At 31.3% G+C, this 13,659-nt stretch overlaps 1 protein-coding gene and 1 long non-coding RNA gene across 4 annotated transcripts in view; one reads left to right on the top strand and one right to left on the bottom strand.

Annotated features, from left to right (window-relative positions):
- LOC130671510 (uncharacterized) overlaps positions 1–13,659 on the bottom strand; it is a 63,452-nt gene that overhangs the window by 30,096 nt on the left and 19,697 nt on the right. The gene's annotated exons all lie outside the window — the stretch shown is intronic.
- On the top strand, positions 10,706–13,170 carry LOC130671505 (uncharacterized). Of its 3 annotated transcripts, none has more exons than XR_008990526.1 (3): positions 10,706–12,289; positions 12,390–12,582; positions 12,947–13,170. XR_008990526.1 is itself a non-coding variant. In XM_057475433.1 (2 exons), the coding sequence occupies exons 1-2, from the start codon at positions 10,832–10,834 to the stop codon at positions 12,948–12,950; spliced, it is 1,755 nt and encodes a 584-aa protein (XP_057331416.1). In that variant the 5' UTR covers positions 10,706–10,831; the 3' UTR covers positions 12,951–13,170. The 3 variants fall into 3 exon arrangements, 1 of the variants encoding a protein (XP_057331416.1); XR_008990527.1 differs by having other exon boundaries at positions 12,372–12,582; XM_057475433.1 differs by having other exon boundaries at positions 10,706–12,582.

The raw sequence follows: 13,659 nt of genomic DNA, 5'->3' as shown, positions 1-13,659 counted from the left end.
AAAAACAAAAAAAACATTATTAACCATCGACAATTATTTGACTACGAGGTCACCCATCCAATTAATGTCCAACGCCGATGATGCTTAACTTTGGTTATCGATGGTTTGTAGTCTGATCTTCTAGTCTGCTACACACTTACAATTAAGAAACGTTTATGGCATTACTTAACTCAAATAATCAAATTGATACTTTATACTTTTAAATTGTTGCCGAAACCTTTGAACATTTTTTAAGTATTGGGGATTTAAGTTTGATTGATAGTTGACAGAATAAAGATTTAATAACATTGATATTAAAAAATTGTCATATTATTTAATATATATATATATATATATATATATATATATATATATATATATATATATATATATATATATATATATATATATATATTGAGACAAATCGCTTTTCGTTTTCGCGATTTTTACCAGCAGCCACCAGAATTCGCGCGTTGAACCCTGGCTTAGGCTGGCCTCTAACAAATTTTATTTTACTTGGACAGAGCAGTGGGCTGGGGTTCTTGCAAAGCAAAGACCCGCACTTATTCAAACTCGGCAACGCATGTTAAAACTTATCAACTTACCTCACGGCTTATAAAATTATAGGATATTCTTGTTGATGGCCAAATTACTATTTGTAACTTAATTAATATTTATTTTATTAGACTATTCGATAAGCTTACCAGTAAAATAGGAAATAAATAGGATGAACAGATAATAGATACAGTGAATGATTAACAAGTGCAATGATTGTTTATTGCCAATTATAATAATAAAAATTACTTACAAGAAAGTGCAAGCGCTGGATGTAATGTAGACAGATACGTGGCACAGTATAATTTTATATCGCGAATATATCGCCGGTAACGTACAGTAATATTTAATTGGACTAACTTTGTTTATAATAATCGGTAAACTTGGAAGTAAAGTATATCGCAAGAGAATTGCCAGTAATACAACTATAACGCAAGTTAATTTCCCGATTTACAAAGTAGTTATTCGTATTAACAAAGTCGCAAAAAAATTGCTAGTATATGACAGTAAAACTAAATTATACGTCTTAATGCTAATTGATCCAGGATCGAAGTGAAGTTCAATCAACGTAGGGTCTTAGGGCTGAGTTTTTGGGCTCGCTCCCCACTTCCCCTCACGGTCATGCGTTGAGGTGATAATTAGTCATGTGACCATGGCACTATGACTCTAGCTTTAGGTGGTTTCAGACGGCAACGAGACGGGGAAAAATGGGAACCGCAAGGCTGAGGGAGAAGATGACAATTCACATTGTCTCAATATATATATACCCTTTTTAAAAGAAACGATTAGAAAAAAAAAATTTTAAATACTTTTTAATGCTTTTGAATACTTTGAATACTTTGGAATCGCCCTTCTTATAAGCATTTAACATTGCAAATCGTTTCGAATCATTTCTTTTAATCAGGTTATATATATATATATATATATATAAATAATTAATTTATATTTGATTATATATAGATCTAAAGATCTAAAATATAATAAAAATTACTATATATGGGTCTATATAGGTCATGTCTAATCAGATCTAATCATATATAGACCCATGTATAACTATATATGGGTATATACTATTATATACACTAATGCAAAAAATTAAAGGAGCAGAAAAATTTTATAAATTTTTTAGTGATTTTTGGAAGGCTGTAACTTGGTGAAAAAAAATCGTATCGAAAATTTAAAAAAAGCATTTTATAGCTTGAAATCTCTAGTTTAAGTGTATTTTTTTCAAAATTTTTTAAAAGCTCCGATTATTGCGCAAACATGAGAAATACCGCGAGCCAAAAAATTTCTAAATTTTTTTTTTTTTTCCGAAGAGCCCACGGACCGCGGAAAAATTCTTTCAACTAAACGAATGCATACATCGTTTAGCAAATTTATTCAGCTTCAATTTGGTTTTTTTTTTAACCCCGTAAGACGATTTGTCGCAGAGATATCAGCCTTCAAACAGAAAATGATCCTTTTGGCTTTGATCTTCGATATTTCAGGTACCAATGATCGCACAGAAAGTTGAAGGGCGGCGTTGAAAACTTGAATAAATTCCCTACAAGACCCTGTCATCATTTTTTGAAAAAAAAAATTTTTTTTATTTTTAACATCCATTAGAAGAAAGTACAAAAAAATGACTTTTTTTGGTTTTTTAGTAAATCAACCGCTACTCTGCAAATATCGATAAAAAAAATAATGTTGCCAGGGACTTTTTTAGCTTAATGTACCCCCAAGACCCCTGTAAATTTTTAAATTGATCCATGGAACCGTTTTTTGGGAATCATCGATCAAAGTTTAGCTAAACAATTAAAGGAGCAAGTTTTGTTCCTTTAATTGTGCAATCATAATCAATATGAAAAAAATTTTTTTTTTCGACTTTTCTCAAATTTTTGCGTTGGTAACTCAGCAAATGCAAGGAAATGACAAAAAAAATAAAAAATTTCCAAAAAATGTCAAAAAAAAATTTAGAACACAAAAAACAAGTTTCAAATTTTTTTTTTCTTCGATTTTTTTTTGACATTTTTTGGAAATTTTTTATTTTTTTTGTCATTTCCTTGCATTTGCTGAGTTACCAACGCAAAAATTTGAGAAAAGTCGAAAAAAAAAAATTTTTTCATATTGATTATGATTGCACAATTAAAGGAACAAAACTTGCTCCTTTAATTGTTTAGCTAAACTTTGATCGATGATTCCCAAAAAACGGTTCCATGGATCAATTTAAAAATTTACAGGGGTCTTGGGGGTACATTAAGCTAAAAAAGTCCCTGGCAACATTATTTTTTTTATCGATATTTGCAGAGTAGCGGTTGATTTACTAAAAAACCAAAAAAAGTCATTTTTTTGTACTTTCTTCTAATGGATGTTAAAAATAAAAAAAATTTTTTTTTTCAAAAAATGATGACAGGGTCTTGTAGGGAATTTATTCAAGTTTTCAACGCCGCCCTTCAACTTTCTGTGCGATCATTGGTACCTGAAATATCGAAGATCAAAGCCAAAAGGATCATTTTCTGTTTGAAGGCTGATATCTCTGCGACAAATCGTCTTACGGGGTTAAAAAAAAAACCAAATTGAAGCTGAATAAATTTGCTAAACGATGTATGCATTCGTTTAGTTGAAAGAATTTTTCCGCGGTCCGTGGGCTCTTCGGAAAAAAAAAAAAAATTTAGAAATTTTTTGGCTCGCGGTATTTCTCATGTTTGCGCAATAATCGGAGCTTTTAAAAAATTTTGAAAAAAATACACTTAAACTAGAGATTTCAAGCTATAAAATGCTTTTTTTAAATTTTCGATACGATTTTTTTTCACCAAGTTACAGCCTTCCAAAAATCACTAAAAAATTTATAAAATTTTTCTGCTCCTTTAATTTTTTGCATTAGTGTATATTCCATATACAATTATATCTAATTAGGCAAAATCATTTTATCCCGGGATATAATTAGATCTAATTATATATAAGGCTATATATACTTATATATAGGTCTATATCTAACCATATATAATGATATATAATACCATATATAATTATATATTCCATATATAATCATATATAATTATATATAATTAGGCAAAATCGTTTTTTCCCGGGTTTCCATTATAATCTCTTTTGGTCTCTCTGAATTATTGATTTCTGATGCTCTATCTGTATTCTATCTTCTTCGACCTGTCTACGCGCTTCTCCCATCTTTATCACTAATACACGCGTTACCAATTATTATTTAATCTTGTTTTTATCCTCGTCGCCAATGTAGTGTTTGGATAAAGGCACTAATAATAATTATATAATATAACTGGATAACAATAATAGTTTATTAATACAATTATATAGGTGGTGTAAATAGTTACAATACTAGATATGAAAAGCACGCTTTCGCCGCAGTCTCTTATATTTATGGACAGCGTTAGATAAAGCGAAGCTAACGCTCTCTGTCAACTACATCATACATTACAAAAATTGTTATTATTTTTTTTTAAATTTCATTTCTATCGATTAATGACATTAATAATTCAAATTTTGATTTTGAAATTGGATTAATGATAGATGTACCCTATCACATCACTATCAAAGTAGAGGTAAATCATGGAGAAAACACTAATAATTTTCTGTGAAAATATTATAGAGTCACAGTGCTAATACTACTAGGTCTCCATGGAATCACAGTAAAATCATGGTAAAACCACTATGAATTGACTGTGAAACTATTGTGAAGCCGCAGAGTTAACACCATCAGATTACTATGGAATCACAGAGAATTCTAAGTGAAACCACGATAAACTTACTGTAAATCCATGATAAAGCCTCAGTGTTACCATTGTCGGGTTAACATAAATCGATAGTTCATCGACAGTAAGATTATCATGAAACTATGGTAAATTAATCGGAAGCCTACGAAAGAATCACAAGTGAAATCACAATGGAACTACCATAAAATTACTGTAAAATTACTACAAAACCACAGTGACGAAATGGTACAAAATGACTGTGAATTCACTATAAAATTACCGTCAATACACAGTAAACTCACGGTAAAATTGATTTTACTGTGATTTTACAGTAACTCCGAATCCGCGAGGGATCCAACTGTGTTTTAAACAAAAAAAAAAAAAAATAAGAATAATTCAATGCGTTTTTAATTATAATATTCGTTTAGTAATATGCTTCTACTCTTTCGGATTCGGAATATTCATTTCCACTTCTATTATTATCATAACAGTAGTTCGGTCTACTCCGTGATTTTTCAAATGAACGACGATGATAATTAAAAGAAAAGCCCTTATGTGGTGAACGACTTCTAGAAAATTGTTGAGACCGTTTGAAATCATAGCTTCTTTCACGTGGTGTTGCGCGAGATTGGTAGTTGGTGAAACCGGGAAAATAAATCCGAGGCTTGGCTGGAAAGTAGCTACAAACTGATGGTGTTCTTGATCGCCGGAAAGATCACTTAGTATGTTCATTCTCATGATTTCTTACAGCTGGAACGTCAACAATTTCTATGTCTTCTTTACAAGCCTGAATTTCGTGAAAAATGTGTTTCGAGAAACTATGTTTTTCTGTACTTGTAATTACAGCATCTTTGTCATTAGCGCAAGAATCAGTTGTAGATTTTGAAATATTATTTCTTCGTCTGATTAAGATAAGCATTTGGGTAACAGCTCTTTCAGGCTTGATTCTTGGCTTGGCATGCAAATGAACATAATCTAAAAAAAAAGATTTTGAAAATCCAAAAGTGCACGTCTTGAACAGTGAATGTTATATTTTAAAAAGTTTGTTAAATTTTTAAAAAGTTTGAATAACCCGCATTTTTTCATAAAAATTTCGATGGTAAATATACGATAGTAAAATTTAACAAAAAAAAGAAGATAAGGAAAACATTCCTAATAAAAATGGCTGCAGTGTATGGTTGTTTGCAGTAAAATTACCGATTTCAAGAGTAATGATTTATTATAATATAAACGAGAAGAACTATAGTCTAGTCGAGGAGATGAAAACCTGTGAAAAATAGTTACAGGTCTCCTAAAAATATGGTTGATGGCTTAAACAATTCGAAATAGCGTCTAGACAAAAACAATTTTTTTTTTTTCTGGAAACGAAAATTACAATTGTTATTAACAAAAAACCGATAAAAAATTAGACGTCCAGCTTTTTGGCAAAATCGCAAAAACTATAAGTGATAGCTCAAATATGAAAAAAGTTTCTGAAAGAGCAGAAAATTTGAGTAAAAGAGTTCTGGACTTCCCCATTTGTAGCTCCAATATTTATAATTTTAATTTAACGTTGAAAATCGGCTTTTGCGCGGCAGTTTCGGCATGCGCGCGACGCCACTCTAGCGAGCGTAGTCGTTAAATAATTTTTTTATGCAATTAAATATTAATTAAAAAATTTGAAAAAATTCTGGTCTTATCTAGACACTTCAAAAAATATGATTCCGCGGTAATAAAAGTTGTATCACCATTTTTCAAAAAGTTATTCAAATGTTAATTAACACTTTTTTTACGGGTATGTGTTGTCATAAAAGGCGGTATAAAAGTTTAAGTAATTAATCTATAAATTTTTTGTTTCTTGGAGCCCTTTTTATAAACATACTCAACAAGATGACATGATGAAAGTTTATAAAATATTTTTATTTCATTAGTTATTAATTTTTGAAGTACCAAAAAAATTCAAAATTTAAATAAAGTATGTTAAATAATTTTGTTTTTTAAATCTTAAGTTATTACTGATTTCATATTCTTGTTAGGCATTATATGATTATTTTTAAAATTTTTTCATGCCATTTGTTGATAAATTTATTATAAACAAATGGATTAATTAAATATTTTTGAAAATTTTTTTTTCACCCTCTAGTTAGCGTAAGAAAATAATAATTAAAAAAAAAAAATTTTTTTCTTAAAAACAATATCTTATTGTTTATAGTCGTTTTTTTAATATTTTGATTGTTTAAATAAATAATTAAGGAATCGTTTTTTTCTTAAAAATCATTATTTGTATTTCTACATATAATGGCAAAAAAAAATTTTTTTTGGTCAACAATTTAGTCATTTATTTATTTAACAATTTGTTATAAACAATATTTTTTCTTCATTTTTATTTTTTTTAAAACATAAAAAATGTACAAAAACAGCAACCTGTAACAATATGGCAAAAAAAATTTTTTTCAATTTTTTAAAAATCATATGGATTTTTGAGCTCGACGAAGTCTAAGCACTGACTCGATTTGTCAACAAACAAATTGCTGTAACTTTGCAACTATTGCAGATACAGTTTTCGACCTTCAAGTCGTTTTTATACAGTATGAGTTAAGCTTTCTTATTAAATTTAATCGAATGTTTATCTGTTATAGTACTCTAACTACACGCATTTATTTATAAAAATTTTCTGATTAAACAACTGAATTCGATTGAATTAAACAGAATTAAATTTTTACTTCTATTTAATTCAGATAAATTCTGTTAATTCGGTACCTAACTTGGAAATGAATTTTGTCTGATTCGGCAGGAAAACCATAATTTGTCAAAATTAAAATGAATTTGAATAATTCTATTCGGTTTAATTCTGATTAATTCAAAAATAATTCTCCAATTTCTGGTTCTGAATCCGAATTAAACTGAATTAAAACGAATTTGAAATTTTTAAATCGGTTTTATTCTGTTTAATTAAAATTTAAATTTTCAATTCAGTTGAATTCTTTTTAGAAGAATTTGACAGAATATAACAGAATTAAAATTTTTAATTCGGTGGAATTCAGTTGTTTAATCAGGGTTTGCATTATCTATTTCTTACAATGTTTATATCTCATAAACAAATAATGTTATGACAAATATGCCTCAGAACTTTTTTGTTACCTGATTATTAAACTATTCAAATATATTCATCGTTAGCTACTTGTAAAAATCAGAAGACGTAAAAAAAAATTTTCCGTGTTATTCTTATGGAAAATAGAAAAGTGCGATGAGGAACCTCTTAATGTTAATATTAAGAGCTCTAATTTTCACAGGCGTCTTTTTTTATCTAAATGAAACTTTTGAACCTGTTTCGGAGAAAAAAAAAATTTGTTATTATTTGGATCACCCTAATATATATATATATATATATATATATTAGGGTGCGTCATTTCAGAACAACATTTTTTTTATAAGTGCATGTAGAAAAAATAATAGTTCTACACAAAAATATTATTCCCATTTAAATAACACAGGAAAAATTTTTTTTTAACTTTAAGTATTTTTAACTCTTTAACAAATTAATGGATTGAATAGACTAATACATATTTTTTTAGGAAATCGACCGCTCTACAAAAAAGGTCTCTTATTATTTTTTGATCAATCCATCTGTTTAAAAGTTATTAGAGCTCGAAGTAAAGTTGGAGATCTTTTTACTTTTCCGGGCGAAACTATCAGACATATCACGAAATGTTATAAAATCTTTTTTGTTGCCAATTTTATTCTCTACAAATTATGATCAGTGAAGTTTTTATAAATTCCACATTGTTTTCTAGTTATTTTCATTTTAATTTCAAGCTCTTAAAAAAGTGGTTCTGATCGATTTCAACACGATACGTTGGAGCAAACTTACGCGTCGTCGATAGCCGCGTTTAAAAATCACGAAGATAACGGACGCGGTCTCTGTAGCTATACTGAGTAATCAACCTGATAGGTCTAAGCCACCTAAGATAAGCGCCAGGCGGATAAAAATAAAGAGCTCCGCTGTAATTTCTGTGACAAGCGTGGTCATTTCGAAAGGGATTGCTTGCAGAAGAAGGTAGCGGGTAACGAAAATAATAATAAATTTAATAACGATAGTAAATCTAATAACAAATACAGTAATGTTGACCGGAGAAATCAGAATAACGGATCTGGTAATAAAAACAACCCTCGCGGTAACGATAGAAAACCCGAGAAAAATCGGGAGGAGTGCCCGTGCTTCGGCAAAGTAAATCAAAGTTTGGCGATCTGTTTCAAATTTGCAACGCTTGTACAAACACGTTATGGGCCGTCGGGAAACTCCAAACTCCCGGGGAAGAACGATGACGGGTCCCACGGGAGTCCGAAACAAGTTTAAAGCCCACCGAAAAGTCCTTTCGAGATCGCGCACCAGTCAACGTCGCGACAGTCGTAATTAATTCGAGGTAAACCGAGGTACCAGCAATTTTGTTCAAAAGCAATGACATAAAAAATTATTTAACGATCATGCTCGATTCGGGCTCGGAGGTATACATTACAAAAATTGGTGCGTTAAATAAACCGCAAGGTATTGACGAAGAACATAAATTGGCGCTACTGGGCATAAATAAAGACCCAGTATATACGATTGGTGAAATCCACGTAGAATTATTTGGTTGCGGTAATGAATTTAATGTGGTGGAAGACGACTTCCCCGTAGTTTATCCCGCTATTTTGGGTGCGAAATTCTTTAATGAATATGGCGCTAGATTCTTCTTCAATAGCAAATTATTTACGTTTTACGATATCGAAGTCCCGTTCCTCGAAACGGAAATTGACAAACTGCCTCCAAGATCTGTTACTGTGGTTAAAATTAAAACCACTCCTGATTCATCTGGCTATGGCTGTGTACCTCGAATATACTGTGTATCCGAACTCGAACTCGGAGGCACATTTGAAACTAATAATAACGGTAGTACGCTCTTACGAGCTTACAATAATTCTGATAATGAAATTTCTATTCCCAGGCCTGTGGTCGATTTACGATCTTCTTTATTGGGGGACGAAAGCGATATTCCCACTGAATTAAAATCAGTAAATATAATAAATGATTTTCCATGCGAGCCTCAATCAACTGCTGTTGATGCAGATAATTTTGTTGAACCTATTAAGACCATTGGTAACTCACGACTGTCCAAAGACATTAGGTCGGAATTCGGGAAGAATTTAAAAGGTTCAGAGGTCGTAGAATCAAAGGTATTCACGATCTCTGAAAATAATAAAATGCCGGAGCGGGCACAAAAAGTGGCCAACTCTGTGAATATTACAGTAGATTTATCGGGTCGGCAGTGCATGGAAATCAAAAATTGGATTTTTGAGAATCAAGATTTATTTTATTTATCTGGAGAGAATCTCGGATCCACAAACGAGATTTTACAGGTTATTTGCATGGTTGCATGTTTAGGTCTCACTGTATTTAAATAGTGTATTACCGTACGATGGACGGTGTGGCTCAGTAAGTTATAGATCAAATTGAACGGAATATAGTATAGTGCCGGATAGCTCAACTGGTAGAGCACTCGGCACGATACCGAATTGGTCTGGGTTCGATTCCCAGTTCGGGCTATTTATATTTTTCTCAATTTATCTATAAATTGTCTTATTGAGAAGGTTATTTGCATGTTTGCATGTTTAGGTTTCCACTATATTTAAATGATAGACCTCCTGACTCTGCCCCCACGGTACCCTTACGGACATGCGTCGACGTGACAATCAGTCATGTGACCATGTCACTGTGACTTGTGTAGTTTTAGACGGCAACGAGACGGGGAAAATTGGGAACCGCAAGGCTGAGAACGAAAATGACAATTCAAATTGTCTCAATATATATTAGACTGGGCCAAAAAAATCGACTATTTTTTTTTTTTTTCGACACAGTGAAAATATTATTCCTGATGACCAAAAAAAATTATTGTGCAATTTAGAGCCCTTAATATTGATATTAAGAGGTGTATCGTTACGACTATTAGTTTTTTGACAGAAATTTTATTTTTTACCCAAAACTCGTAAATCATCTATCTGAAAAATTTGAGCAATGTACATTCTTAAAGGAAATTGAATTCCCTACAAAAAATCTCTCTTAGTAAATTGACGTAAAACGAGCCGTTTCCTTGTAACCGTGCCTTTATTATTATTAAAGTCATTAAAGTTATTAAGGGGTTAGGGGTAGTCAGAATTTTCAAAAAATCGATTTTTTTTTTTTTGCATTTTCTTAAAGTATAATATTTTAAAAATATTGTGTGAAAATTTGAAGTGAATCCGACAAATTCTTTTCGAGTTATTTAACAATGACCAAAGGACGCTCGGGTGCTACGTGGCATTCGAGTGCAGGTAGCTAGAAACAGCTGCAAGCAACCGACCTTTCGGGTTTCATTGTCATGAATATCTCCCCATTTTAATGTATTTATAATTATATATATATATATATATATATATATATATATATATATATATATATATATATATATTCACAATTTGTAGGTAGTACAAGAACTGAAAAATAATTTTTGGTTGCCAGTATACCTGTAGTCGTTGCACTGATCAGTCGATAGTTTTGTGATAAATTATTTCTCAAGTGAATTAAATTATTAACCATGGGACGTGATTCTAGAAAGGTTTCAAGAGAACTTCGGAGTTCTGAAAAAATTAATAAGTCGCGTTCAGTCAAAAGAAAGAATGTTTTTAATCCGAAAACAGCCGAACGTGATGAAAGTATTCAGAGTACATCTTCTAAAAAATTAAAACAAAACACTGAAGATGATGTACCTGAAGACAGCAGTACTGAATTTCGAATAATAAATTTTATTCAGGTATTCACTGCAATTTCTGCTCTTATAAAATGTAAAAAATGTGATGGAAATGTAGTGTTTCAAACAGCAAGTACACGTGGGCTGGGATTCAAAATTGTAGTTGCATGTAATAACTGTGGAAATGAATATATTCCTTCCTGTTCTTTCGTTGGGCATTCTTATGAAATAAACAGACGTTTCATTTTTGTAATGAGAATACTAGGAATAGGATACGAAGGATTGTGCAAGTTTTGCGGCCTGATGGACATGCCGTCTTTTTTAGATAAATCTACGCATACAATTTTACTGAAACAGATTTTGAATTGTAGTAAAGCCGTCGCAGAAACCTTCATGACGAAAGCTGTGAATGAAGAAAAGCAAGCAATGCCAACAACTGAAAATGAAGATATAAATCATCTAACTGTATCGGGAGATGGAACCTGGCAAAAACGGGGATATACATCGTCATTTGGAGTTTCTTCTATAATTGGCTATTTTACTGGAAAGATTCTTGACATAAACATTAAAAGTGCATATTGTAAGCTATGTGAGTATTGGAAAAAAAAAACAAATACTGTTGAGTTCGAGGAATGGTATCAATCGCATGAAGATGTGTGTTCTGCTAATCATCAAGGGTCTTCTGGGAAAATGGAGGTGGATGCGATGGTCGAAATGTTTTCGTATTCTGAAACTAAATATGGAGTTAAGTATGCCAACTATATTGGTGATGGTGACTCCAAGACCTATTCAGGAATTATAAAATCAGATCCTTACGAAAATACAACTGTAAATAAAAAGGAATGTATAGGGCATGTCCAAAAGCGGATGGGGAGTCGATTACGTACGCTGAAGAGTAAACAAAAAGGTCTTGGTGGTCGAGGTAAGCTCACAGGAAAATTAATAGACAAACTAACTGTGTACTATGGTTTAGCAATACGCCGGCATTGTGATTCTATTGAAAATATGAAATCTGCTATAATGGCAACCTTTTATCACTACGGCTCGAGTGATGAAAAACCGAATCATGATATGTGTCCAAAAGGCGAAGAATCTTGGTGCTCTTACCAGCGCGCTGAAGCAAGAGGAGAGCTTGATACCTTTTCTCACGATTATTCTCCTTTACCTTCTGATGTTTTAAAAGCTATCAAGCCTATATACGAAGATCTTAGTAATGAAAATTTACTTTCAAGATGTGTAGGTGGATTCAATCAGAATAATAATGAAAGCTTTAACCAACTAGTATGGAAAATATGTCCAAAAACGGTAAATACTAGTTTTACTATCGTACAAATAGCTGCATACGTTGCTATGTGTATATTTAATGAGGGTATAAATTCATTATTAGTCTTGATGAATACACTAGGACTTAATTGTGGGCCTAATTCTCATCGGTATGCAGAAAGAATGGATGCTGCACGTATCAAAGTAGCAGATAAGCGCGCTAATGATAACACCCGAGAAGGTCGATTGCAACGTAGGCACCAGCAAATCGATATTTTGGAAGCTGCTATGTCGGCTGAAGAGCTATTATATGGTCCAGGAATAGATGACTCAGTGTAAGTTATTAAATAATTCTTATAATTCGACATAAATCCATAGCAAAACTTTAAATGCGTTTTTCTCAAAACTATGTTTTCTGAACTGGTGATCACTGTAACTTAAAAACTGCTCGGTAGATTTCAATAAAATTTATTGTACTTTTGAAATACATTAAAAACTCGTGCCTGATCGAAGGATTTTTTTTTTTTTCAAAAATTTCGATTTTTTTTTAACAATAAACTGTCGGTTTTTTTCTCGAAAATTTGAAAAAAATTTCCTGAGGCCGCCATTTTGTTAATTTCGAAAAAAAAAAAAAAAGCTTCGATCAGGCACAAGATTATCTATTAATAAAACTAATTTTTCTTGTCCGATTGATTTTAGATGAATCTCCAAGGACTTATGATGATCACCGCAAAGGACTTCGGGAGGAACGGGCTCTACAAAAACAGCGATAACTTTTTGAATTATTAATTTTTTTTTTTGAAATTTTCGTGAAGTCAAATCGAAACGTGTTCTAATAAAGCTATGTTTTTATTTTTGTCAAATAAAGTAATTAACTACAAAAAAAAAATTATTGAAAATCATCATTTTTTCATACCCCTGAGTACCCCTAACCCCTTAAAGTCGTTTTGACTCAACTTCAACCTTAAATAACTTTCGAAGGAGTGAATTTAGCAAAAAATGTTAGGAGACCTTTTTTGTAGAGCATTAAATTTCCTTCAAGAATATGTATCTTGACTGAAAAAAATGTTAATATTTCTAGTAGTTACAAAAATCCAAAATAGAAGCAAAGAATTAAAAAAACAAATCAATGTTTAAGGCACGGTTACAAGGAAACGGCTCGTTTTACGTCAATTTACTAAGAGAGATTTTTTGTAGGGAATTCAATTTCCTTTAAGAATGTACATTGCTCAAATTTTTCAGATAGATGATTTACGAGTTTTGGGTAAAAAATAAAATTTCTGTCAAAAAACTAATAGTCGTAACGATACACCTCTTAATATCAATATTAAAGGCTCAAACTTGCACAATAATTTTTTTTGGTCATCAGGAATAATATTTTCACTGTGTCGAAAAAAAAAAGAAATAGTCGT

The sequence above is a fragment of the Microplitis mediator genome, chromosome 7 (assembly GCF_029852145.1).
Source record: "Microplitis mediator isolate UGA2020A chromosome 7, iyMicMedi2.1, whole genome shotgun sequence".
NCBI lineage: Eukaryota > Metazoa > Arthropoda > Insecta > Hymenoptera > Braconidae > Microplitis > Microplitis mediator.
This window is presented reverse-complemented; position numbering and strand designations above follow the sequence as displayed.